We start from the raw sequence: 26,356 nt of genomic DNA, 5'->3' as shown, positions 1-26,356 counted from the left end.
TTCAATTACCTGGGCTCAACTAAGAAAAGAAATATCCATCATCTATTTTAGTTCCCAGTTAACATCTATTTTCTGTTCTGTTTAAACAGCTAATTTTCATAGGTCATATCTCTAAGTGTTCATGATTACTCAGTCAATTAAATGACATACATATTCCACGCACAAAATCAGCTTCTGATGATTACTCTAAGTACAACAAGACAAATCACATATTTAGAGCAACTAAAGACGTCACTGATTAAAAAAAAAAAGAGTTTGTGTGCATTTTGAGAAGCAAAAGAAAGGGGTAAGGGAAAGACTCTAACAGTTATTAGCCTATGAATCAATAAGGACCTACATATTTTTACAAAAGGAGTGAGAGAAATAAGTGAATCAAAAGATGACCTGTCGCTTTTACCTAGAAAATAAGAGAATATAAATGTTTACCCTCAAAAATAATTTCCATCCAGATAATATTCTCTAGAAAATAAAGTATATTTTCATCTGATAGCTTAATAATGATGCCATGCCTTCAAAACATATAATACTAACCTGATATCATAATTCCCATGTCCAGTAGGAGCTGCCAGACCCCTACGGCCATAGATCTGCACTGGACAAAAGGACAGTGTTCCAGAAGCCAGTCTACCAGTTCCGACCCAACACAGCTTCTCCTAGACAAAAGCAAAGACATTCACAGTAAGATATTGTTGCCACCCATTTGCCAAAAATTGATATTTAATACTGTTCCTTTCATGTGTTTGCTTTTTTAAACAAGGAACCCAAGAATAAACAACATACTCCTTATTCATTGTACAGATTAAAGCTCAAATATCACTTCCTTTGCAAAACTTAAGAGTCAAATTCTCTTACACTTTTTCTTTAAGTCAACTAAGATTTAGTAATTATACATCTTTCCAAATAAATATCTGCTTCCCCCACTAGAAAATAATTTCCAGGCGAATAGGGACTTTATATAACTCTATATTAATCTCCCCAAATTAGAACAGCCTATGCATGGTATACAGTAAATTCTCAAAATATATTTGAATAAATGAAGGAACAAGCTATAGCAGCCTTTTATATACATATAATGCTTTTATCCTGGTAAGCTACATACCTCAAGTTAGTAGTGATAAACTTTGGTTCAACCATTTATAGATTTTTATCTAGGCCCTTTGAGAACAAGATAATTCACAGGTTAGACAAAATTGGGACCACAATCAGTGGTATAGAATTTTGTTTTATTCTCCTAAAATATATTTCAAGAAACAATACATTTGATTGCTAATCTTTTTTAATATAATCTAAGCAACCTAGTTAAGCAGCCTAGATCATAAACCCATAAACCCAGATGGATGTGTTGGATTCCACTAATCACACATAAAGAGTCATCTACCTTAAAACACAAAATATTCAAAAAATTCCATAACCTGAGTATTACAACCAGCATCTTCATACCTACTTTTTCATTTGCATCATCCTCAGATGAAAAAAAAAAAAAAACTTTCTGAAATTTGTTTTTTCATTTTGCAAAAATGTCATTGAATTCCACTCTCCCTTATGAAAAAGATCAAAAAGTTTTTATAAAATGATGTATCATGTAATGGCTATCTTTATTCTACAGTCAGGATTGAAGGATCAAGAGATGTCAACATTTTTTTGTATTCCTAAAGTAGAGAGATATTGCCTATTTGCTATCTCTTGGGATTGGCATAGTCACAAATACCCTGGAATCACACTGTAACCAATAACATGAAGAAATGCCATGAGGTGCTATACATCCTGAGGTGAAGAAAGATAAGGTGGTGAACTTTTCTGCTGAGATATTTAATCAAATATTCTAACTTTTGATAAAGCACCTTTTTGTGATGAAGTATCACTATTTGAAAGATATGCTAAGGCAATTAAGCCAATTCTAGACATGTTCAGGTGCAGGTTAGCATTAATACAATAGAAAGATTAACAGTCAAATATATGGATTTTAAAAAAAAAAACAAAATGGGAAAACAGATGGCAACAAAACAGGCAATTAGATCAAATAGCCAAGATTAACCTCTAATTCTATAGGACACCTTTCATGTGAAAGGTTCAAAGTGTTAATTAACTAATTAATTCCTCAACACCTCTGTCAATTAGCCAGCTTCTTAGGGCTTTGAAAGCACTTTTATCCCATGGATTAGATACTGTATCACCTTAGTTCATATTCTCAAAACAATGTAGCTCCTCAGCCTGCTGAGTGTCTGACATCACCTGGAACATGAAAGCACATAATGAAATATTTACTAAACAAACTAAACTGCCAAATTGCAAAAGGTGGCTTGATGCATGCATCTGCTTATTTGTTCACAGGTGACAATGAAGAAGCTTCTTAAAAATTGTGCTTGGGAGTCACCTGGGGGATCTTGTTAAAGTATAGATTCTGATGCAGTGAGGCTGAGTGGAACCTGAGATTGTGCATTCCTAACAGGCTCTCAGGTGGCACTGGTGACCACAACAGAGCCCCAATGTCCTGGCTCTCCCTCCTCACTGAGAAGGGCTGTTTTGATTTTTGTTTGTTTGTTTGTTTGTTTTGGAAGGGGGTGCTCTGAGTCAATATGCTAAAACACAGTATTGCCATGGTAACATTAAAAACTGGGCCCCCCACTCTCAGAGAAAGCTGCTGTTTCCGTTGCACTACCCTCTCCCCTAACTTTATCAAGTTATGTTTCAAATCGCTTTCAACGATCCATCTGGACCAGGGAAAACAGCAGCGGTAAGGGTAAACACCGTCATTAGTATCACCTAAGTGAACAAAGTGCGGTGCCTTGCTTCTTTATTTATAATAACCCCCTAGTCCCCTGATTTGCTGACCAGGTCTTCAACAATTTCATTGAAAAACCTAAACGCACAGGACTTAGGGGAGAGCAGTGAGGAAGAAAACAGAGATGGTTGGAATAGAGCAATCTAAATACAGGCAGCAGTTCTTACCCACAGGATATTTTCAGTCTTGTACTCAATCCAGAAACTGTTCCAAGTACATGTAGATCTAACTACAGTTGCATTACTAGGTAGGAACATTGTGAAATGGAGGTGATTAGCTACAAAGCCCATGCGATTGCTATAACAAAACATGAATTCAACCAAGTTCTAGAGTCAGGGTGATGGTATTTAGTGACTTCACTAAATACTTTGTTTCAAGGAAACAAAGACTCAGAAGCCAATGTGATTCTTCATATGGTAAAAAATGAATAGAAAACATTTCAAAGTTTTAAAAGTGAATTCTCATGTGGTATATGGTGAACACTTTACCGCAATTTACTACCAGACAAATGAAAGTGATCCATGCTTGGCAACTGTATGAGCAGTTCATGTTTAAATCCAGAACACTAATCAGTCCTTAGATCATGAAAGGTGATTCTGGCCCTATCACAGCAAAATACATGCTCTTGTCTCATTCTACTCCCACGACATTTTAAATCTGTGCAGACTTGGATAGACGGTTCTTTTCTCATGAACCTGATTAATGTACATCTCCCAATTACTTTTTCAATCTATATCATGGAGATCCCATAAAGTAAAAAAAAAAAAACCTGAGTATGATGATAGATCTCGTATATGGCCTTACACAGCAATTAAAATGAATTCCATAGGTGCTTGCTCACAATTAAACTCTAAGACTTACATACAATTTTCATTAAAAAAAAAAAAAAAGGAAAGGAAAAATCACATGTGTCTAAAGGCGATGCCATCATCTATTAAAAGATAAAAATGAAGTTCTGTGAAGTGATCCAATCAATACAGCACCTGTTCTGTCGACTTGGACTGGGCTCTAAACTAATGGTTCTTAGACTCTGAGCTATGAATGTCTAAGGAAGGAAAAGGGTAGATGTTGGAGCTTTTTCAAGAGCTTCATGAGTCCATACATGCAAGAGCATTGTTTATAAACAGAATAGGTATGTAGCCTATGGCATATTTTTCAAAACTTATGTAAATGTTAATGATTAATTAAATATAGGATTTCAAAGTGTTAATTCACTGTGGTCTCTCTCCACACTTTGTATTTGCTTATATAATGGCTCATAAGAATACAGATTCTGCTGAGTTTTTGATGTGGAAAAAAAAATAGTTGGTTGCAGGGAATGGTTACTAACTAGAAGGAGGCATGAAGGAACTTTCTGGGGAATAAAAATCCTCTGTCTCTTGATAATGGTTACACAGGTGTGTAACACATAAAAATTCATCAAACTATACACTTAAGATTTGTGCATTTTATTATATAAATTATGCCTCAATAGAAAAGGGGTCTTCTTACTCCAATAGTCTGGGAATCATCATCCCAAAAATCCAGGCCATGATGAAATTTTTCCCATCTGTGGCAGATGGAAAAATACAGGAATATTATAATAAGTTTATCATAAAGCTAAATTTATTTAACTTAAAGGGACACCATTTATTCTGAGACTACTTCCTACTTTTTTGTGTGTCATGTATTCTGAGTATTCTTCCTACTCATTATGGTATTATAATGTTGTTTCTTTAAAAAATAATGATAACAAATAGTACTGGTGTCTTTCTTTTTGTCTGGTTTTCTTTGGGTAATGTTTGGTGTGGTTTAATATCTTGACTTGGCAAAATAAAAAGCTGGTAATTCACTTTTGGTTTTTCCTTTAAACTCTTCCATACAATGAAAACACACACACCAAGCTTTCTAAGTGACCACGTGTGTGGTCCAGCTGTTTACTCTAAAACCTCTGTCCTTGTTCACTAGCCAAGATAGACAGCTGCCATGCTATGCCGACCTGCCTCTCCCTTCTGCTTATGTACCTGAGGAGAAGGCTCACTCTCATCAAGAGTTAGAGCAGTTCTCTCTGCCCACAGACCTCCAAGGAGTCCTTGCAGAGCCTTGATAAGGTTCCTCAAGAAGAAATCCATACTGAAGTCCCTAGTGCAGCACACAGCCAAAAAATATTATGAAATATCATTCTCTCAGAGGAAGCAAAGCAGGGACTCTCTCAGGAACCCATCCATGCTTGTGGCTGGGAATTCCATACCCTAACTTCAGCATTAGGAGTCTAACTAAACAAATACACAGCTAAGTTTAACAAAAGTCACCACCAGTAACCTCAAGAGACAGAATCAACCAACCCCTCCTACTACTGATATAGCCCACCTCTCCTTGATCAAGGTTACAATTTTAACACAAGTTGGGTTTTTTCTTCCTGCAAGGAGAATTTTTGACAAGGTGTTAGAAAACTGTGTTACCTGTAAAACCCCTTGAGGTTCACTCTGTCCTTTATCAGGTCAGCTGCTTGAACGATAATAATATTCCTCAACGCTCTTCCTGCACAAGAAGAATTCTCCCCATAAATCTAGATGGAAAAACATTCACTGTAAATACATAACAATAATGTGACAATTTGTGAGCTACCAATAGCATGTTTTATATAAAAAATTATGACCAAGTCCCTAAACTTGAGACACATTTTAGCTTATATAGCTATAGACCTTTAACTACCTTATTTTATTTTAGCTACTAGTCCACTTACACTGTTTTCCAAATGCTAAACTGATTCAACTACAATTATAAGTAATCTCCTTCCACACAAAGTTCAGTGTAAAATATCCACTATTTTTTAAATACAGTGTTTCTATCAACACAGCAAATTGAAGAATATTTACATTATGTATTAACTCTGCCATATTGACAATGCAATCCTATAAAGGACTGGGAAGATGGGAAAATATTTTTCCTATCCAGTGAACATGACACCATTTGACAGCAGGCTGCTTTGCTCGTAAGCTTCACTCGACTGCAGAGCTCATAGTTAATTCCAGGCATCCTGGTTTTATCTACTTTACGATTCCATCTATCAGATAAAAATTTCATTTAACTTTTTTTTTTAATCTTCTAATTCCCCCATATGAGTCTCTGATTCTTGGAGGATGAAGGGGGGTATTCCTTAGATCTAGAAGTCTAGGTCCTACTTCACATTAATAATACTACCTCCTCGTCTATAATTAGCACCTTCCTCCACAGCTCAATTCTGTTAAGGAGGCTAAATGGAAATGAGCCATGTTCATAAGGTAAAGGCTCATGAAAATGTATGTTAATTTTATATTACATGCTAACATGTAAATGCTTACATCATTTTAATTTTTTTCTTGGCGACTCTCTCTGCACCTACAAAATATATATCTTCTCTCAAAGCAAACAAATTGATAATATGCTGATTATGACTTGACAGGGAACACATCAACCCCGTCATCCTTACACTTCTTTAATTTTCCTGATATCACCTCCTCACTACAACCAGAGGAGAAAGTGACAAGGACATGAAATTATTTTTAACATGTTAAAACTATCTTTTTTAAAAAGGAAAGCTTGAACAAGCCAGATGACAGAAAGCATTACCAAGGAAGAGGTATGAGTCAGCCAACACTTGACTGGTCCTGACATCATAGGATGTTCACTCACTCAGTCATTCAAAAAGCATCTAATGAGCAGCTGTCAAATGTCAGATCTGTTCTCAATGCTGGAGATACAGTGGTCAGAAAGGTAGAAGAGGCCGGGCGCGGTGGCTCACGCCTGTAATCCTAGCACTCTGGGAGGCTGAGGCGGGCGGATCACTCAAGGTCAGGAGTTCGAGACCAGCCTGAGCAAGAGCAAGACCCTGTCTCTACTAAAAATAGAAAGAAATGAATTGGCCAACTAAAAATATATATATATAAAATTAGCCAGGCATAGTGGTGCATGCCTGTAATCCCAGCTACTCAGGAGGCTGAGGCAGAAGGATTGCTTGAGCCCAGGAGTTTGAGATTGCTGTGAGCTAGGCTGACGCCATGGCACTCTAGCCTGGGCAAGAGAGTGACACTCTGTCTCAGGGGGAAAAAAAAAAAAAAAGGTAGAAGAGGCCCCAGCCCTCACAAAGTTCACCGTCTCTTGGTAGCCTAAAAAAATGCAACTCTTTGTCGATTGAGTCTTTGATGCAACACAATGATGATACTTCATCTTTTCTTACCAATAAGAACACGGGAGATAGTCCACTAATAGATAACAATAAATATAAATCTCTTTTTACACAAAGTTTTCAGTGTAAAATATACACTATAAAATATAGTCTTTCTATCAATATAGCAATTTGGAAAATATTTATATTATATATTTACTCTGCCACATTGACAATTTGCTCATGTGAAGCATTTGGAAGATGGGAAAATATTTTTTTTCTTATCTAGTGAACATCTTGAATCATGACACAATGATCAGAGCATCTTGAACACCTCTGCTGTGCCATCCCTAGGGGAAGAGATGATGTGCTCACTGCAGCAATCCTGCAGACTCCATGAGGTCAGGAGCAACATGGACAGCTAGAAGCAGAGAATTCTACACCAGAGTTTGTCGATTACTATTACAGAAAATGCAGTAAGAGAAAAGAATCATACCTGGGAAGGAGTATGTTCAAGATATGGATTGGAAATTCTTCTCGATAGAGTCTATTTTTAAAACAAAGAAAAAGAAGAAATTAGAACCAAACAGTAACCTTTGTCCCCAAAGGGCAAAATATATGCAATGATAACAGGCCCAGGAATTGTCCATGTTAAAAAATGAGCTAAAGTCTCAAGTCATGGGGCCATATGGCCATCCTTATTCTTGCTCAGTGTAAACATCTGGTCAACATTCACATCAAGAGCACAGGATATTCTACTTGAACAGCTCCCAACTTAGCACAGCCAACAAAAGTACTACAGAAAGACTAGGTTTTGGGGGTTTTTTTTTGTACTTGTCACTTTATTCTTAATGTGATTTGGATTCCATTTCTCCTACCCTTTTCGTTTCCATTTTCACCACCCTAACTCAGTATACCCTGAACTGCTGTTTCTACTTCTCAGTGGATTTCCTTCCCTCTAGTCACACCCCCTTCAGGCCATCCTGCAAACCGCAGCACCCCTTCTGAAAGGACAGCCTTAATAACAAAATAGCAGAAAAATTACTTAATTCATAGTAAGAGCTAAAATCAATCATACGGGCGTGCTCTCTCTCTCTCATAGATACCTCAAGGGGTTCCATTTTCACAACATCTGAAAAGAGCTGAGCAGACAGAAAGGAAATGTGTCTGTCTGCAAAGGATAGGCAGCTGCTTTTGTTATCAGCCTGCCACTATGGAAGAAAAAAAAGTAGATACAACAGTTCACAGTACCCTTGTTAATTTGGCTACAGCCATCAATCTTCTCCACTCCCTTTAGAAGGCCTAAATAAAAAGCCTGAGGACCTGGTTCTCTCCGGCAACATTATCTCCTGCCTTTTAACTTGCCTGTTGGCCATTTTCTATCTGAAAAAGTAAAATAAACCTTTTCTTCTTTCTATCCTAATCTTTGTCTGGAGAAATTTTTCTCAAAACCCACGTGCACTAGCTCACACCCTAACACCTTCCACTTATAGCAGGTCCCCGATTTGCTTATGTGAGTCAAGCCAACCTCGGCCCTTCCAACAGCCAGCTGGCCAGTCTGTCTCCAGTAGGTTTCTAGTATTCTTTCCACCTCCCTGCAAAGCTTCTTCAATTTAGCAAGATCTACTTGTCAGAAGAGCTGCCCACTCATACCCTACTTCTGCTCACATATTTTCCATTTTAAAAGCCCTCTATCTTCTGTGACACTCTCCTGAAGCCTGCCAGATTTCCACGTCTAGGTTTGGGCAGTCACCTCTCCAGTGAAGCGCCTCCTGCCAGGGTTTGCTCCTCTTTAGTCCGCTTTGGTTTTGCTACAGTTAGCATGGAAACACCTGGGACCCCTGCACTGTGGGCTGCTTTTCTGTGCGTGCATTTCCCCCAAGGAGTCCACAAGCTCCTTGAGGGAGGGCTGGCAGCTTATACTGCTTTGCTTTTGTGGCAGCTAGCACACAACCTTGCATAAAGATGTTTATTTTTCTACTTATTTAGATATTATGTATCTATGTTGACTTAATAAGTATTTGCTGAATGATTGAACTGCAGGAGCTAATTTTTCCTAGCAATCCAGGAAGCAGCACCATCACCCACATATGCTTAAGCACAATAGAGAACCATTATCATTTCCCATTGCAGTAGACGGGGAAAATAAAAAACGGAGAAACTAACATTTATTGAACTTCCAACCTATGTTTAAAGCTCTTTTAACACTCTCTATTCTAAGGCTTGCTGTCCTTTGGGATCCCATAGTTTTTAGCCTGCCGCCTCCACTTCTTGGAATAATTTGCTAGCTTTACGAAACATACCCTGCCAGTCATCACTTTCCAGCATCTGAACCTTCTACTAAACTTCAGTCTAAAAAGAGAATTTCCATTCTGCCCCTTCCCCTCTTCACACTGTTCCCACACCACTGATCTTCTAATTAAACTGAAATAAAATGTAGCAACTCTTTACCCAGAAATGCCAATCAATACTTTGTTAAAGATTTGCAACTTGCTTCAAAGAAAATAAATGTTATAAGGTAGATAGGTCCATTTTTAACTCCCACCCTTGTGACCTAGTCTATACACACTCCCAATCCGCCCTTCCTCCGCCTTCTGCAGTCTGGGCCTATGTAATATATTCACTTATTGAAATACCAAACAACTTAAAACTTGCATGTGTACCGGATTATATAAAGATGAATCATCACGACAACTTATTTTTTTCTCCTTTTAACAGGGGAGACTTTTAAAAATCATTATGACAGACCAGAACTAACGTTCTTTATTACTCATCTAATTGTCTGAATCAGCTCAAAAAAAAAAAAAAAAAAAAAAAAAAGCCAATACTTCACAAGTTCTAGTTAAAGAGAAAGCTTTTAGGTAGAAACAAGTTCTAAAAAACTGGGCAGGGGCAGCCTGACAAAAGAAAACAAACCACTTGCCTTCCTCTCTCTCAGCTGCCATCCTGAATCTGGCTATGGCCACACTACTGTCACACTCACACAATCCCACTTAACAGAAACTTCCCCACCCCCATCCCAATGGCTGGCTTGTTTCAAAAGGTTGGTAAGCTGAGTAAATGAAGCAATGGGATTCTTCTTTACTGAATAGATAACAGTGTCAGATAAGCTACTAGGCCCCAGGGAACCGACAAAAGCAACATAATGACTGTCTCCTACAGGACACCATTCCTAGATTGGTTGTCAGAAGCTCCTGTGAAGTCTCCTCTTCACTGGTCCCAGGGGATCTTTGTTTCATTAACACTCTGGGACAGCAGTTCCCAAACTTGTTAGCTGAGCCTGGGGAAGCCACAGAGCTCTCTGTAGAACTCTATAAAGTACGGACTCGTTACACTTAAAATAACCATCATACTAACATCTTTTGCAGAGATGACTTTATATGTTAGTTTTCAGTACTGACCAAAAATAGCAAGTGCCCGATTAAGGGGAAAAAAAGCCCACAGGGAATATTCCGTCTGTTACCTCATTATGAACAGGTACTGGGAAAGAACTGTTGCTTTATTTCATCACAGGAACACCACCCAACCTACGGCTGCTCTAAATCACCTCAAGAGTTGCCCTTTTGCAGCATTGACCAGCAAGAATATCACAAGAACACTCTTGAAAATGCACCACTCCTCCCATGTCAACTGAACATACAACTGTTTAGCTGTTTTCATCCCATCTTTGAATGCCTTGGTTTTATTTCTCTTCTCAGCATTCCAAGGCTTCATCTCATCACTCTTGTGGCATCTTACTTCCATTCATTTCACGTTTACAAAGCACCTACTGAACTCCTTGACAGGCACTGTGGAAGCTTCTAGAAACCGACACATGAACAAGATACCATCCCTAATGTAGAAAACCCATTTACCAGAAGACATAGGGTCTAAAGAACACTTTAAACCTAGAATTCTTTCTTAATCCTGATCTTTCCATCAATTTGCTCTATAATCTTGAATGGCTAGTGCCCTGGATGTAGGATATCCTCTTACATGGCTCTCACCATAATAAATATAATGCCCAGACAAGGTGATGAACTCTTTTCCCCCCTGTATTTCCAATTTCCTAGAATTACTAAAGCTGGATGCAATGATTCTTTCCCGAAAGACATATCCCATAGAGAGAAGAATGCTAACAACACAAATGAAAATAGATTTTAATTCACATTTATTTCTCCTCCTTTCCATTTTAATGAACCGTGGAAAATGGTTCCCTAAGTGATTTCAGGCAAACCTCATATTTTAAACATGTATCAGAAAATTACAAAAATCCTTTAATATTCACAAATGGACATCCAGAAAAAAATAATGGCATAACTCAAAGAAATAATTGGTTAGCAACCATGTATTACATCTTTTAAAGTTGGAGGTCTACTAAAATTAAAGTATAATAGTGCATGAAGCTAGGTGTTGAAGCAAGCATGAAACTCATTCCAGAGTTGCTAAAAATATCTTGCTAAACTATTAATATGTAATAGACTTAAGGCACATTTATCATCAGCTCTTAAAGGAGACAGGCACATTTTTCATCAGGTCTTAGAAGAGATGCCTTAATACTACCCTTAGATCCAGTTAAAGTATTTAGACTACTAAGGGGTAACAGAAATGAAAGGAGAGAGATTGAATTACTTTGATCACCACGGAAATATGACCTGCCCTATTACTACCATGAACCAATAAGAATTACCAAGTTTATTGATAATGAAAGAATTCAGTTCATGACACAACTTTCTGTCAGCTTTGGCCACTGTCCCCTTTTCCCATTCTGGGTGATCAAGCAGAACACGAAGATAGAATGATGAAATGAGTACACTTGAATTTCTTACAAACCCAGGAAACCAAAAAGCTTATGTAAGTGGTAGGCACATATGTTAAGAGATTAGAGAATAAAATAATAAGAGCTGTGCTGTGATCCATTAAACTGTCCAGTAGATTTCTAAGACTGTGGATCCTTCTTCAGCCCCAAGATAAACTTATATCTCAGAAAAAGCTTGTTCAAGGTTAAAAAGACAGAACCCCAGCTAGACTGCAGGCTTGAGAATTACCCAGTCATCAAAGTCAGGCAAAATGAAAACTGGCAACATGAGCCAATTGCTAAGATGGAAGGGCAGGGAACCACGACTCTCCCGTGAGCTCTGGTTACAGTCCAGGCCCACAGCCGTTTCCTGGGGGCTCAAGGGGCATACCCACAGCAGCCAGCCGCAGCCACAAAGGCCACTTGTAATAACATCTTCTCAACATAGCATGGCTGTCCCAGAGTCAATGATGTTCTTGAAATGATATTTTTCTACTGTTCTGTGATATGTTAAGAAAGTAGAACGGAACGTGAGAAATGCTTACCGAGCACCTCCTCTGTCTTAAGCACTTTCCACAGTAGTAAATGCACCCACCTATTCCTATTTTTATAGATAAGAGGCCTGAGGACAAGAGAAACGAAGCATTTCACTTAAGGTCCCAGAGCTGGAAACTTAAGAGTCAGGACTGAGACAAATTTTGATTGATTCCAAAGCCACCACTCTATGCTAACATGCTGAATGTTATTAAGTAACAGTAACTAAGTTTCTGCTATGTGCCAGAGATTATATGAAGTATTTTGCATGCACCATTACCTAATACTTAAAAAAACTCTAAGTTGGGTACTATTATTAATCCAATTTTGCAGATGACAAAACTAGACTTACAGAGGTCAAGAAATTTGCAGCCCAAGCCCATCTTTATTTATTTCCCCATACATGTATCCTTTAACCCAGGACACAATAAGAGTAGCATGACAAATAAGTGCATCTAATTTCATTAAGAAGTCACAAATATTAATAGTATCTGCTAGATCCAGTGGTTCTCAACCATGGATGTAAATAGAACCATCTGGGAAACTGATGAAAAACAAACCAGGCTCCAAGGGACCACCCCAGACACACTGAATTAGAATCTCTAGCAGGGGGCCTGGGCAGTTGTATCCCAAGCCTCCCAGACGATTCTAATGTGCAGCCAGGTTTGAGTCAAACCGTAAAAATAAGTGATTGAGAAGGGCAATTTGAATCTCTTCTCATCCACGTCAGCTATGGGGCTTGGAGCACTGCTCAACCATCACCTCCCTCACACACCTTGCTGAATGAAAATCAGGCACAGTCACTTGCCAGCAGCACTGGCATCTGTGGCTAAGCCTCTGAGTGGCTTGTGTAGAACAAAAAGCCACTGTTTCAGCAAATCTCAGCCTGCACCTGCTCATGTGGTATGTGTTTGCTATATACCCCATCCCAGACATAGCCCTGAGCTAAAATATCTTCATGTCTGCATGGTAGCATAGTACCTATATACCTTCAGAAAGAGAATATCCTTTTAATGGCATCAATAACATTAAACTTAATTTTAACTTCCCATTATTAAAGGGCTCTATTCTAGTATAAACATGTTTCCCTACTTAAAAGATAGAGTCGAAAACGAAAGTAGGCTCTAGGAATACTTATGAACATTTCACAATCTTGTCTGCCTAGGGAGGTACATCAGCAAGAACCAACAGCTTCTGGGAAAATATACACAATAGGAACAACAGAAACAAACTCCAAAGCTTCACCGGTTTGATTTTATTCAGTCCTTGGGAAAATATCCTTCTTTTTGGTTGTGTTTACAGACAAGAAAACAGTTTTGCCTACCAGGGTGGGCTTCCCTGGTGAATGCAATCACAGAAAAGCCTTTAAAATTTAGGAATCAAGTAACTGAAGATTTAGGGAAAATGGTTAAATTAGCAAGCTTACTTATCTCCACTTACCATTGAATTCCCTACTTGTTTTTAACATCGACCCACCTAGTCATACCTGGACTCCAAGATGGACCATTCCCATAGCAGCCAGCATAAAGAAGCTTTCACTGGCCAAATCTGGGACAATTTGAGAAAAAACATAAATAATGAAAGTATTGACTTGTAATCCACAGAATAAATATCCATGAGTCCATACAGATGTAAATAAATTATTGAATAAATAAAAGAATGAGGGTGGGGAAGAAAGGACAGCCTTTCCTTACAGAATAATTTCAATTACTAAATGCAATAAAAAGAAAGAAAAAACAGAAATCACCACTAGGCAAACATCACAGTAGTAAATGCTGCAGACAAGAATCATCAATGGTTGATGCAAATGATGACACAGGATATTGCATGGTGTCAAAGTACCTCCCCCCAAAATACTTAATAAGTATAAAGGAAAAAAGGCCAAGCGCGGTGGCTCACGCTTGTAATTCTAGCACTCTGGGAGACTGAGGCGGGCAGATCGCTCAAGGTCAGGAGTTCGAAACCAGCCTGAACAAGAGTGAGACCCGTCTCTACTAAAAATAGAAAGAAATTAATTGGCCAATTAAAAATATATAGAAAAAATTAGCCGGGCATGGTGGTGCATGCCTGTAGTTCCAGCTACTTGAGAGGCTGAGGCAGAAGGATTGCTTGAGTCCAAGAGTTGGAGGTTGCTGTGAGCTAGGTTGATGCCACGGCACTCTAGCCTGGGCAACAGAGTGAGACTCTGTCTCAAAAGAAAAAAAAAAAAAAGTATAAAGGAAAAAAATAGTAACTTTCAAATGAAGCTTAGCAGACACCACCTTTGCCAAGTGATAGAGGTTGTCTCCTATCATGAGACACGTTGACATCTTCTGCCTCCTGATCTGATGAACTGAGAAAGGCACTTTCATGGTATTTTTGTCAGAATGCATACCTGAATTTAATGATGAAATATCAGACAACCCCATGCTGAGGGACATTCTTCAAAATAACTGGCTGGTACTCTGCTAAAATTGTTAAGGTTAACATAGACCAATAGACTGAGGATCTATCTCACATTGGAGGGGTCCAAAGGAAACTGTCAACTAAAGGCGCTATGTGATCCTGCACTAAAATAAGGACCTTGGCAGGAAAACCAGCAAATGTAAATGAGGCCTGTATTTTAGTGTATTTATGTGTATCCATGCTGGTTTTGACAACTGTACTGTGGTTATGTAAAAATGTTAACATTTGGGGAAGCCAACTGATGGTTATAAGGTAACTGCCTTTGCACTAGTTTCACAGCTTAAAAAAAAAAAAAAGCAATGGTCTCTTTTCTCCTCACAAATACAATTTCAAAAAAAATTCAAATATTACTTCAAAATATAGCTTTTTTTTTTGCTAACTGCTGCACTTCCCTTAAGATAACTTCCTTGGCCTGCACAACAGAATGACTCTAATGGCTTTTCTGCCCGTTCTGCTCTCTAGCACCTTTACACAAATTAATCTCTCTAAAACATCTCTTTATTTATCATGTTGGGTTTTCTTTAACAAAATGAAATTTTTTTAAAAAAAAGTATACCCTCCTGAGCACTCACAATGTTCCAAGTCTTTAACTTTGAGGTCAACACCTTCTTTACCTGTCTACATAGTCCCTGCTGCACCTCTTTTGTACAAACTCTGCTTCAGTCCAACAGGTCATCTGGTTTTTACCAGACAAACCATGTGCACAAGCCCTTGCCATGACCTCTGCTGTGTGTATCTCTCTACATTTCTACATCCTGCCTTCCCTTCAATCCACACAAATGCTACAAGAAGCCCATCCAAGCCCTGAGCCTCCCATGATGAAGCAAGCTTTTCCCCCCAAACTCTAGCACTTGTCTGTATTTGCCACAAAAATATAATGCCTCCTGGCTCCATTTGTAGGTGTATGCCATCTCTCCCCAACCAGCCTCCTTAGCCCCAGAGCGATTGATGCCTTCTATAAATCTAGGACCTTCTACAGTGTGTAGCAGAAGCTGACCAGCCAAAGGTGACTTTCCAATGTCATGCTGTCTGACAATCTGCCAAGTGGTGAAGCATGACATTACCACCTCAAAACCTATGAGACCCACTGCCACCACTGCCCCCACCCCACCCACCACTCATCCTTTCCCCTCCCTGCCTTAAGTGGTGTCATGCACAGAGATCACAGACAGTACACAGAGAAACTACAGTATATTTAGAGGAAGTCTATTTTTATATACCTAATGACTTATGTGCTTGCTTTAAAATTTAAAGATCCACTTGAATCATTTCTTTGTAGTGAAAAACACTTCAGTTGTTTTGTGTGGGGTTGTCAATAGGAAAAGAATTCTCTTTTCATTTCCTACATTACTCACAAATCAGAAATGAATAAAAGAAAAACCTTTTATTCTTCCCTTCTTTGACATCTAGAAGCAAATTAGTCTCTTAGATATTTCTTGTGAAGTTGTACATAAATTTTTGAAAGCTGCAAAACAATAAAAGTGACAGTGTAGAGTCTTCTGGTGGAAGGAAGAATTGAGAATATTAGTTCCACTTTTTATTTTTCAATTACTCAACTAAGATATACAAACAGTCTCAGAAATATAGCACCAGAAAGGACCTCCTAGGCTCACCTGGCCTTCATCTGAACTATGTGAGAAACTTGAGAATCTATTTATAGATTTGGGGGCCCACAGACCAAACCCAGCTGCTACCTGTTTTCATAAGCAAAGTTTTATTAGAACTCTGCATGCCATTTAATTACATCTCAACTTTGGCTTCCCTACTACAACAGCAGAGTTATGCAGTGGCTGCCAAAGCTGGAAGTATTCACTATCTGGCCCTTTACAGAAAAGGTTCCCCAGTCCAGGTCTAGATTTCAAATCTTACAGAGCAGGAAGAGCTTTATAATCTCCCCAGCAATATATCCCATTGCTTAACCAGTTATTAGTAAGAACTCTTTCACTTGTACCAAAATTATCTCTTACTGCAATTCAAGATGCACACATTTCCATTTTCATTTCTGTTACATAAAAGCAAGAAATGGCAGCCAAAACAAAAAGGGAGGGGGAGGAGGTGCTAGTCAAAGGGTACAAAGTTTTGATTCTACAAGGTGGATAAGTCCTAGTGATGCACTGAGCAGCATAATACTGTATCATATACTTTAAAAATTGCTGAGATCTTATGTTATGATTTTTTATCACAAAAAAATAATAAAGAGGTTGATGGTGGAAGGGGAAAAATAATAAAGAGAATGGGAGGAAATTTTTGGAGGTGGATGGATACATGGCATAGACTGTGGTGATAGTTTCAGTGTACATTTATCTCCAAAGTCATCAAGGTGTATACATTAAATATATACAGTTTTGTATGTCAATCATCCCCCAATAAAGCGGTAAAAAAAAAAAAGGAGCAATCAGTTTCATAATCACCTCCTTTTAAATTGGAAACTTGCAATCTATACCACAATCTAAACAAGTCTAGACTACAAAAAACTGATGGTAAGAGCCAAATATATAAAAAATACCAGTACATCCAAGAGTCAGCCCAAGAATACAAGTTGTTTCAAACATCTGAATCTTGCACAATATTCTCCCTGCCTAGAATGCCTTTCTCTGCATACATTTTTCAAATAGTTCATGTTAAAATGCATTGATATGTTCAAATCTCCTGTTAGAATTTTTTATGTGCTTCCAAAGCATTTTAGATTCCAGATCCTTATTTACATTTGGCTTTCCCCTACTTCATTATAAGAATCTAAAAGAGAGGGTCTATCTTGTGCTCATACTTACAAATGTCCAGTATTTAACATGATGCATTGCACATAGGTAATTCTTGCTAAATGTTTACAAAGAAAAAAATCCAGCTCTTTTAATACTTTAACTCTTTTTACCTTCTGGAGTTTACAGCTACTTCCTCTGTGTGCTGCACCTTCTCCTGGGAGGCAGCCTTGCATGGCAGTTAAGAGCTGGGTTCACACTGCTTGGATTCAAAGCCCAATGGTACCACTTAAAAGTTGTGTCCTTGCACAGGTTATTCAGCTTCTTTGTGCCTCTGTTTCCACCTCTTTAAATGAGTGAAATAAAATCTACTCATTATGTTGTTGTAGAGAATAACTGACTTAAAACTGTGATTCTCGAACTTCAGCATGCATCAGACATCTGGTGGGCTTATTAAACAGACTGCTGGGTTCCTACCCATAGTTTTTGGTTCAGTAGGTCTGGGGTAAAGCCTGACAGTCTGCATTTCTAACAACTTCTCAAAGGATCCTGACACTGCTGGTCCTATGACTACACTTTGAGAGCCACTACCTTAAAATTATGTAAAGAGCTTAGAGCAATGCCTGCTATATAATTATTAAGTGCTCGGGTGAATGTTAACTACTGTTAATGTTGAGCGCTCAGCAAACTGTAGTAGTATTATGCACATGAATGTGGATCTCTTATACTAGACTGTAAACTTCTCAAGGGACAGGATTATACAATCTTTTTCACCCACAGCCCTAGGACATGGCAGAGTGTCTGTCCTCAAAGCAAGGCCAACTGAACACTAACAGAATTCTCTGCCTACCAAGAGAGAATCCTCTTAACCAAGGTTCCTCCTGGTCAGAAGGGAAAACAGGATGTGTGAGAAAGAAAATCCTCCTCTTGGCAATATTCTCAGGGGTCTCCAACAGGCATCTCTTGGACTTAGGCTATTTCATTCACCCACTTGACCCATAAGGGTTAGGGGTCCTGTATTTGGGAGTCTGGAAGAACTAACCTGGAATCACCCAGCTGTTATTAGGTTCTTGGGACCAGGGTCCTTTCCCAAACAGATACAGAATTTTTATGGGCTTTTGTCAGTAGCAAAAACCTGCCACCAACACTATTTAGACCTCTAGGTACTATCTTTTATGTAAACAAAAGTTTTACCTGGACAGTGATAATTGGAAATCCCATAATTCACTCTAAACATATACTATGTCCTCGTTATTAGCTACGTATCTCCCTTAGCTCTTCTAAACATTTTAGTTAATAATTCATTTTAGAATTCAAGAGAGTCAAAATTAACCTCAGCAGTCTACAATTTCACAGATACAACTTATAAAATTCACAACACTTGCACTTCCACGAGTATGACACAGATCTGCCGCAATTTTGCAAATAATCTTAGCAGCAATGCTGTAGTCCCTTGCAGATTTTCAGTATCAAGGTCATTCAGGGCAGTTACGAACTCTACCTCAGCCTACCTTACGCAATTCCAGTTTAAAAGCTTATCCTCTTGAACAGAGGATAGTGTCTTTCATTGGTCAATCCCTTGCCATTCACCACCAAGAAGTGGCCTTCCTTCCTTCTTTCTTCACTAATCGCAGAAAAAATTGTTAGCTTTGTTGTCCTTCACTCACTACTTCACAAGCCCTCAGTTAGCTAGTACTTGAGTCTTACAGGCTTGTGAAACTTTATTTACCCTGAGCCATATGGCTCTCTTCCTTCTTGAGCACATATCCTTTTAAAATCTGAGGTCCATCAAAAGCTCACTTTATAGCCACACCGGCTTCTTTCACTTCCTTCTACTTTTCTAATACATTTGAACAGTGTGACTATAGAATCCGAATTTCATGCAAATCTTGTGCCATATTTCTCTTTAATGCTCTCGGCTATGACACCCTAACTATCACTTCCCTTAATTTGCTGAAATCAGATTGCACAAAGCGCAGGGCTGATAACAGGGTCACTTTCTCCTGAGGTTCCCTCTCTAATGGGAAGAGCCTGACCGGTGTCGTACTGCTTTCATGCTAACACATTTCTTGTCCCGACAATATCCTCGCACTTTCCAACTCCTTGACACTGGTTTAGATTTTCTCGTGCCTCCACTAAATCCCCTTCTCTCTAGTCCACTCCCTAAATTATTTCTTCTAATCTGTCTAGATATCCTTTATTTTATCTAATAAATCACCATAAAGTGTTTTTCTTCAAATTGTTTCTCTCCTCCCCCACTTTTCTACTCTGGCACAACGACCTACTACTGTCTCAGCAAACATAACTGCTGATCCCTTCAGCCAGAACAAGAAACAGAGCATATACCACACCGGTCACCACAGGACGTTCAGATCCCCCGGAAACTCCCCTTACGTGGCAGTAGGCATCAGCAGCTGCCAATCATTCTCCCTGCTCATGAGGAAGCTCCCATTCCTGGAATGTTACTAAAAGCACCCGGCAAATGCTACCTTCCCGCCAGGCCCATCCCAGCTAATCTCCAGATGGTATTACAGTAATCAACAGTAACCTGCAGCTTTCCTCCAAGTGTGGTCTCTGAACCTGCAGCATCTGCATCACCTGAGTGCTTCTGGGCAAAGCAGATACTCCACTCCAGCCAGACCTACCCAATCAGAAGATGACACTTAACAAGATCCCCGGATGATTCACATCACAGTTAAATTTGAGTTAAATTTGAGAATCGTTGATCGATACCACCTAGATGTTAAATCTTGCTTCCTGCTGCGAATGTTTCTAAATCAAAAAAGCCCCTCAAGATATCAACAAAGGTCCTCTAAGAAAGGACTGTATGGGCAAGATGAGTTTTGAAGATGTTGCTTCCTCTATTCTCCCTCCTTAGAGATGAAAAATACATATAAGCACATTAAAGGTGCTAGAGAAATCCTACAGTAAATAAACCTGTTTAATCTAACATTTCTCAAACACATCTGATCAAGGGATTTGTAACATACATTTATTTATTTGCCTAAACATCCATTACCATTTCAAAGCACCATCTTTATGGGTGTTAACAGGAAACAGTAAATTAAGCTGGCCCAGGGTATAAGCACCTCCACCTGACAATTACAAAATATTGCACTCACCCCTCCAAACCTCTCCTAGTCACCTCCCACCAATGACTTGTCAGTATCTATTAATCAGGTTTAAATGGGATGTTGCCTCCTACTTTCTCAGTTGGGGAGTTTAAACAGGGACACGCCTCGGCCCCAAAAGCAGGACATTACACAGCCAAGACAAACAGCAGGGGAAAGAGGCCAAGACCAGAGTTACCAGATCTCAGGCTGAAGCAACCTGTGATTGTCCCACACTTTCTGGACGTATTTTACCTCCTTTCTACTTGTTTTCACCCTGTAAGGGGACAGTCCCATTCGGATTCCAATTTACATGTATTCTGCTATAGAAGATCCAGAATAACCTTAAGGGTTTTGTGTTCACCCCTCCTTTTTAAACATAATTGCTATAAGAGATACTTCATAAGGGGTTCCATTTTTAGAACTCTCTGAATTTTTAACTTTAATCAAACTTCATTTTAAACACCTACAACTTCACTCTTTCTGCTTTCTATCTGTATGAAATTAGGTAACAAACTTAATTTCTTCTCTAACTTTATTCCACTCAACTAGAGTAAATCATAACCCTAATTTTTTCAAAGAAGCCTCTTTAAAAGTATGTTCACACTGATAATCTGTCTCTAAATTAAAGATCTAAAGTTACTAAAGTGCCCTGCATCCCAAAAGTGGGGAACTAGGGAGTCAGCCAATGCAACATGTGTAAATCATACAGGAAGGGACCACTCGCTAGGGTGTCCTTACTACTTAAATGGATTTTACAATCTGTGTGTTATCCAAAAGCACTACACTTCCCTTTATTCCCCAATTCCTCCTCCCCTCCTACACCCTTTATTCTCCAATTCCTCCTCCCCTCCAAGCACATGATAAAACATTATGCAGCCACTACAAATGCTTTAAAGAGCTAGTAGTACATGGAAGTATTTTGGCAAAAAGAGAAAAATAAAACTGAAGAGACAATAAAAGATTAATACTTAAAAAACAAACAATGGATTACACCAAAACGCTAATATAATGGTCTCTGTATGATAGGCAGATTTTTGTTTCTTTCTCTCTTTCCCAACCTCCAATATTTCTATATTAAATATATTACTTTTATAACTAGGGGGGAAAAAAGCTATAAAACAAGATAAAATCTCCACTCTCGCTGCCCTCCTGCCTCCAAACCTATAAAGGAAAGGCAAAGTTCACAGATAAAAATGGCAACTCTTTATACATAAAGGATTAAGAACATGTCTGCAGTCAGAAAAGAGTCCAAACTTCAGTTAGCTCTAACATAAGTGTATTTATGGATGGGGACGGGAAGAGAGCTAAACCTCCAGATAAAGAGCCAGGAGGAAAGGATAAGGCTCAATTCTCCTGAGATGTTTGCACTCACGCCCCGACCCCCCTCTTTGCTCAGTGGGTCCCTCTGGCCACTCCCTGCCTGCCCTGAGAGAGATGAGGATGGAGGAGAGCATGGGGTGAAGGAGTACTCTGTGAGGGAAAAGGCAGGCAGGAGACAGTGAGATCCTACAGTGGGGGTACTGCAAACAGCCAAGTGGGAAGAGATGGGGCAGCCCTTCCATTCTAAACTGCCCTTCACACATAAAGAACACAAACTGGGCTCTGCCCCAAGTTCTTGTTCTAGGAACATCATTGCTTAGAGTACCTGTTTTGTGGACAATTCTGCCTAAAGTGTTTGGGATCACTTTCTCCTGCCATTAGCCTCTGAATAATCAAATCTAACAACATCTAGCTAGAGAAAACAATTCAGAAAGAAAACACCCCAAAGTCAAATATCAATAATTTGGGGGTTCTCCGGTGTTTGGATTTAATTATGTCTGTACACAATTGGGTTCTATATCAGCTTCAAAAGGAACAGTGTGAGATATGCAATGGATTATGTTACGATAGCTATATTTAACAAGTGATCTGAAGGCACGTGGTCAATGCAGTTTCTAGTAAACTCCAAATGCTCCCCTCTCTGCCCTAGAGTAGAGGTACCACATTTGCTACTCACTCTGGGATCTGTAAATTACACTCCATTTTTTTTTTTTTAATAAAATCATGATCTTCACAGGTAGGACACTGGCTTCATTAGGGCCATAATCAAGAATTTAAGCTTTGCTCATTGCCCCATGTCTCTCCACTGTCCCCATATTCCTTCCCCTGTCCTGAGTCCAACTCCCCAGTTTGATGCATGAGGCTTCAGCATTCGGATGTGGCAAGACCAGCAACCCACAGGAGGAAAAGGGGTTTTAAAGAACCCTGAAATACATATTTAATTAACTACTTCTCCACAGAGATCTTTCACTGAGGGTAAGATTAAATCACCAAGACAGTTGTTTTTAAAGCAGTTCCTAGGCTAGATTGAAACTACTTTAAAAATCACAGGTGGAACATAAAACAGGACGATTGAACCCTTTTCCTTTTTACTAAGATTTATGCCCCTTTCCAGGTTATGAGGTCTGCAGAAGCTTGGTATTTCTATACCTTGTTGAGTTTGATATTATGTGTGTCCCTTGAAATAAAAGGCCAAGACCCCTTTAAAAAGTTACAGGAGGTACTGGCTGAGTTGACCAAGAAAATTCAAGAAAGAAGTACATTCAGAAGGGGAAAAGCAGTCAGCATGTCAGCAAAGATTTCCTTCTGTTTCTGTTACATAGTTCAAATGTCATGAATTGGAAGAAATTTGTTAAAAGTAATGGAAAATCTTAGAACGCCAAAATATCATTAAAATCCTAGGATATTGTCCTTAATGTTGAGGCTAATGGAAGAAAAAATTTAAAAAAAAAAAAAATCTAGGTCGGGTGAGGTGGCTCATGCCTGTAATCATAGCACTCTGGGAGGCCAAGGTGGGCAGATCGTTTGAGCTCAGGAGCTCGAAGCTCAGGAGTTCGAGACCAGCCTGAGTGAGAGTGAGACCCTGTCTCTACTAAAAATAGAAAGAAATTAGCTGGACAACTAAAAATATATAGAAAAAATTAGCCGGGCATGTTGGCACATGCATGTAGTTCCAGCTACTTGAGAGACTGAGGCAGAAGGATAGCTTGAGCCCAGAAGTCTGAGGTTGCTGTGAGCTAGGCTGATGCCACGGCACTCTAGCCCAGGCAACAGAGTGAGACTTTGTCTCAAAAAAAAAAAAAAAAAAATCTAGGGTAAAACTATACTTACAATAAAGCTTTTATACCTTTCTGGCTTTAAAACCACATATGAGTGTGGAGATTGGTTGCACAGCAGCATGATTGCACTTAATGCTACTGAACTATACACTGAAAAATGGTTAAGATGGTAAATTTTATGTTATGTGAATTTTACAATTAAAAACAAAAAATTTTAAAGCTATGTTTGACAGATTCTGAAATTCGGAATTTACTTGCAAATTGTAATCTCCAAAGCCAACTAAATAAACACATAACCAAAGCCTCCAAGTTGAAGGTTCTATGCTAGGGCACTCTAACTGCCTATAAGTTTCGACGTCCCCATGCCATGTGGAGATTTTAATGCCTTGTCAAACCTTCCTAATTTCGGTGAGGTTTTAAATGGCAACTTTAGAATTGCGATCGTGAGCAAATGAAGCTCCAGGAGTTAATTAGCACAATTGTGTGCTCGTGTTTTCTCCTTATAAATGTACTTAAATGCGGAACAAGAGTCATCCATACGAAAAAAGCCTTAAACATGAAGGTAAAAATGAGGACTGTTCCACCTGCAGAGAACAGAACTTTTCTCTTTTCTGAAAAAGCACGTTCTCCCTCCACTCTCACCCACGTTTCTGTAGTAAAGATTCAATGCCAACAAAAGGTTCTCCACAGCCGATCTCCATTTCTTATTACCGACACGCAGATTTGACACACGCGGGAGGAACTTGCCTTTGAAGGCTTTCCAATTATACACTAATTCTGTGACTCATGGCAGGCAATTCCTTTCACATAACCCTCACCTAAGTCCTGTGCACTGGACAACAAACACTTCTGCACAATCACAGTCCTGTCAACCATCAGGTGACACATTAAGTCTTTAACCACCTTCTCCCTGGCTTTCTCTCAGTCTTCTATGCCTGAGGGAGCAACCTACTGCAAGGTGTACAACTGGGAGAAACTGGGCTGTTTTCTCAAACCAACAGGCTTTCAAACTTTTTTTTTTTTTTTTACTGCAACCCACAGTAAGGAGTATATTTTTTACAGTTACTCAGGTCACACAAACATATGTATACATGTACCTCGCTGAAACAAAACGCTTTTAATCATCTTCTTACTCTGCCGGGCAAGTGAGATAAACTCTGAGCCCATTAAGGTATGTGACATCATATATGTTCATATTAAATGCTAACATTTCCTGATAATGATTCTCCAATCCTCAGGTTAAATTGTAAATGATAAAAAGCATCCACTTTTTTTAAGCTACTTTGAGTCTTCAAAATATTCAAAAGATAAATATTTAAGTACTTTCCTATTAAACTCAGGCTGAACTGTATGACTATATACCTAGATATTGTGTGTGGAGGGTGCAGGAGGAGAAAGATAGACAATAACCCAAAACAGCATATTCAATGTATGGGATGTATTTAGTCTTTTTTTCTTTTGAGACAAGGTTTCTCTCTCTCTGTCACATGGGCTAGAGTGCAGTGGCGTCATCCTAGCTCACTGCAACCTCAAACTCCTGAACTCAAGCAAGTTTTGGCCTTGGCCTCCCAAAGTGCTAGGATTACAGGCTTGAGCCATAGTGCTCAGCCTTGATTTTATTTTTGTTTTTTTAAGTGAAGCTTCCCCATAAAGAGACTCTGATCTGGGTTTGCCAGAATAACCACGCTCTTAAAAATCTCACCTTAAGGGAAAGACTATTTCAACAACAACAACAAAAAATGGATAAATGTAATTTTCTTTGAACAAAATTGAAGAAAGAAAATAATATGTATTGCAGAAATCTCCCATTCTTTTTTATTTCTGAATATTAATGCTGTAATTTTAAGAAGAGGGAGGCTTCTAAAAATCTCCACAGAGGAAGGATGGTTTATCTTCTACAAGAGTTTCCATTTTGGCTCTTTCTCATTTAACAAAATAACAGGAGGAAAGAGAAAAGGGGATGTTAAAAAAGATCATGAAAACATAGTTAAGAAAAAAACAAAACACAGGGTGGCAGAAAAAATTGACTCTACTATCCCTAAGGGAAGCAGAGTACAACTGAAGCCCAAAATGCAGAAACAGAGATCACTGTGTATCCTTCATGTTAATAACGTTCCAGAACCAATGTTTCTAAGGGAAACATCAAGAATTGAAACAAAGCCCTTGAACAAAGATTACTAATTTCTGATAAGGGGAAAGCTAGTGCAAGCAAGGAAGAAAAAGGCACAGTAGAAAAATCTATAGCCTAGAGAGCAACCTGGCATTTAGCAGCATTTGCCAACCTACAAATGTACACACACAAGCACAATTAGCAATATGTATTTACCAAGCATGGATATACTACTGCTTATTATATGCCAGTCACTGGCAAATAAAAGTTCTAAGCACGTTTTACAAATATGAACACATTTATTCTTCATAATTATCTTCGGAAGAACAGAGAGGTTAAATAACCTGCCCACAGTCCTTCAGCTGATGGGTGGCAGAGAAACCTTGGCTGGCTGGTTCCAGCATTTGTGCTCATAATCTCTACATTCTTCCTCTCTGGGGGATGCCCTTGGTCCCTGCCCCTTTGGAAGTCTACCTCTCCAGCCTTCCAATAATTCTGCAAGCCGACCTGCATCGCAACATCCTTCTAGTAATTTCAGAGTTGGTTTCTCTTGTTTGCAATCAAAACCCCTGACTGACTCCATCCCAAATCCAATTATAAAGAAGAGTGTATGTGAACACAAAAGCCTCCACTGTATCCTGCCCCCGTAACGAGTCAATTACCTGAGGAACA

The 26,356-nt window shown here is 38.9% G+C and overlaps 1 protein-coding gene across 3 annotated transcripts in view; it reads right to left on the bottom strand.

The window, feature by feature from the left end:
• RAPGEF5 (Rap guanine nucleotide exchange factor 5) overlaps positions 1–26,356 on the bottom strand; it is a 212,243-nt gene that overhangs the window by 168,788 nt on the left and 17,099 nt on the right. For all 3 annotated transcript variants that reach the window (XM_012773293.2, XM_012773294.2, XM_012773295.2), the window contains exons 2-4: positions 7,405–7,455; positions 5,224–5,330; positions 532–653 (exon numbers count right to left, since the gene is read on the bottom strand). In XM_012773293.2, coding sequence (XP_012628747.1) covers positions 532–653; positions 5,224–5,330; positions 7,405–7,455 — 280 coding nt within the window. The remainder of the gene's footprint in view (positions 1–531; positions 654–5,223; positions 5,331–7,404; positions 7,456–26,356) is intronic.

Source organism: Microcebus murinus, chromosome 9 (assembly GCF_040939455.1).
Source record: "Microcebus murinus isolate Inina chromosome 9, M.murinus_Inina_mat1.0, whole genome shotgun sequence".
In the NCBI taxonomy this organism is placed as follows: domain Eukaryota; kingdom Metazoa; phylum Chordata; class Mammalia; order Primates; family Cheirogaleidae; genus Microcebus; species Microcebus murinus.
This window is presented reverse-complemented; position numbering and strand designations above follow the sequence as displayed.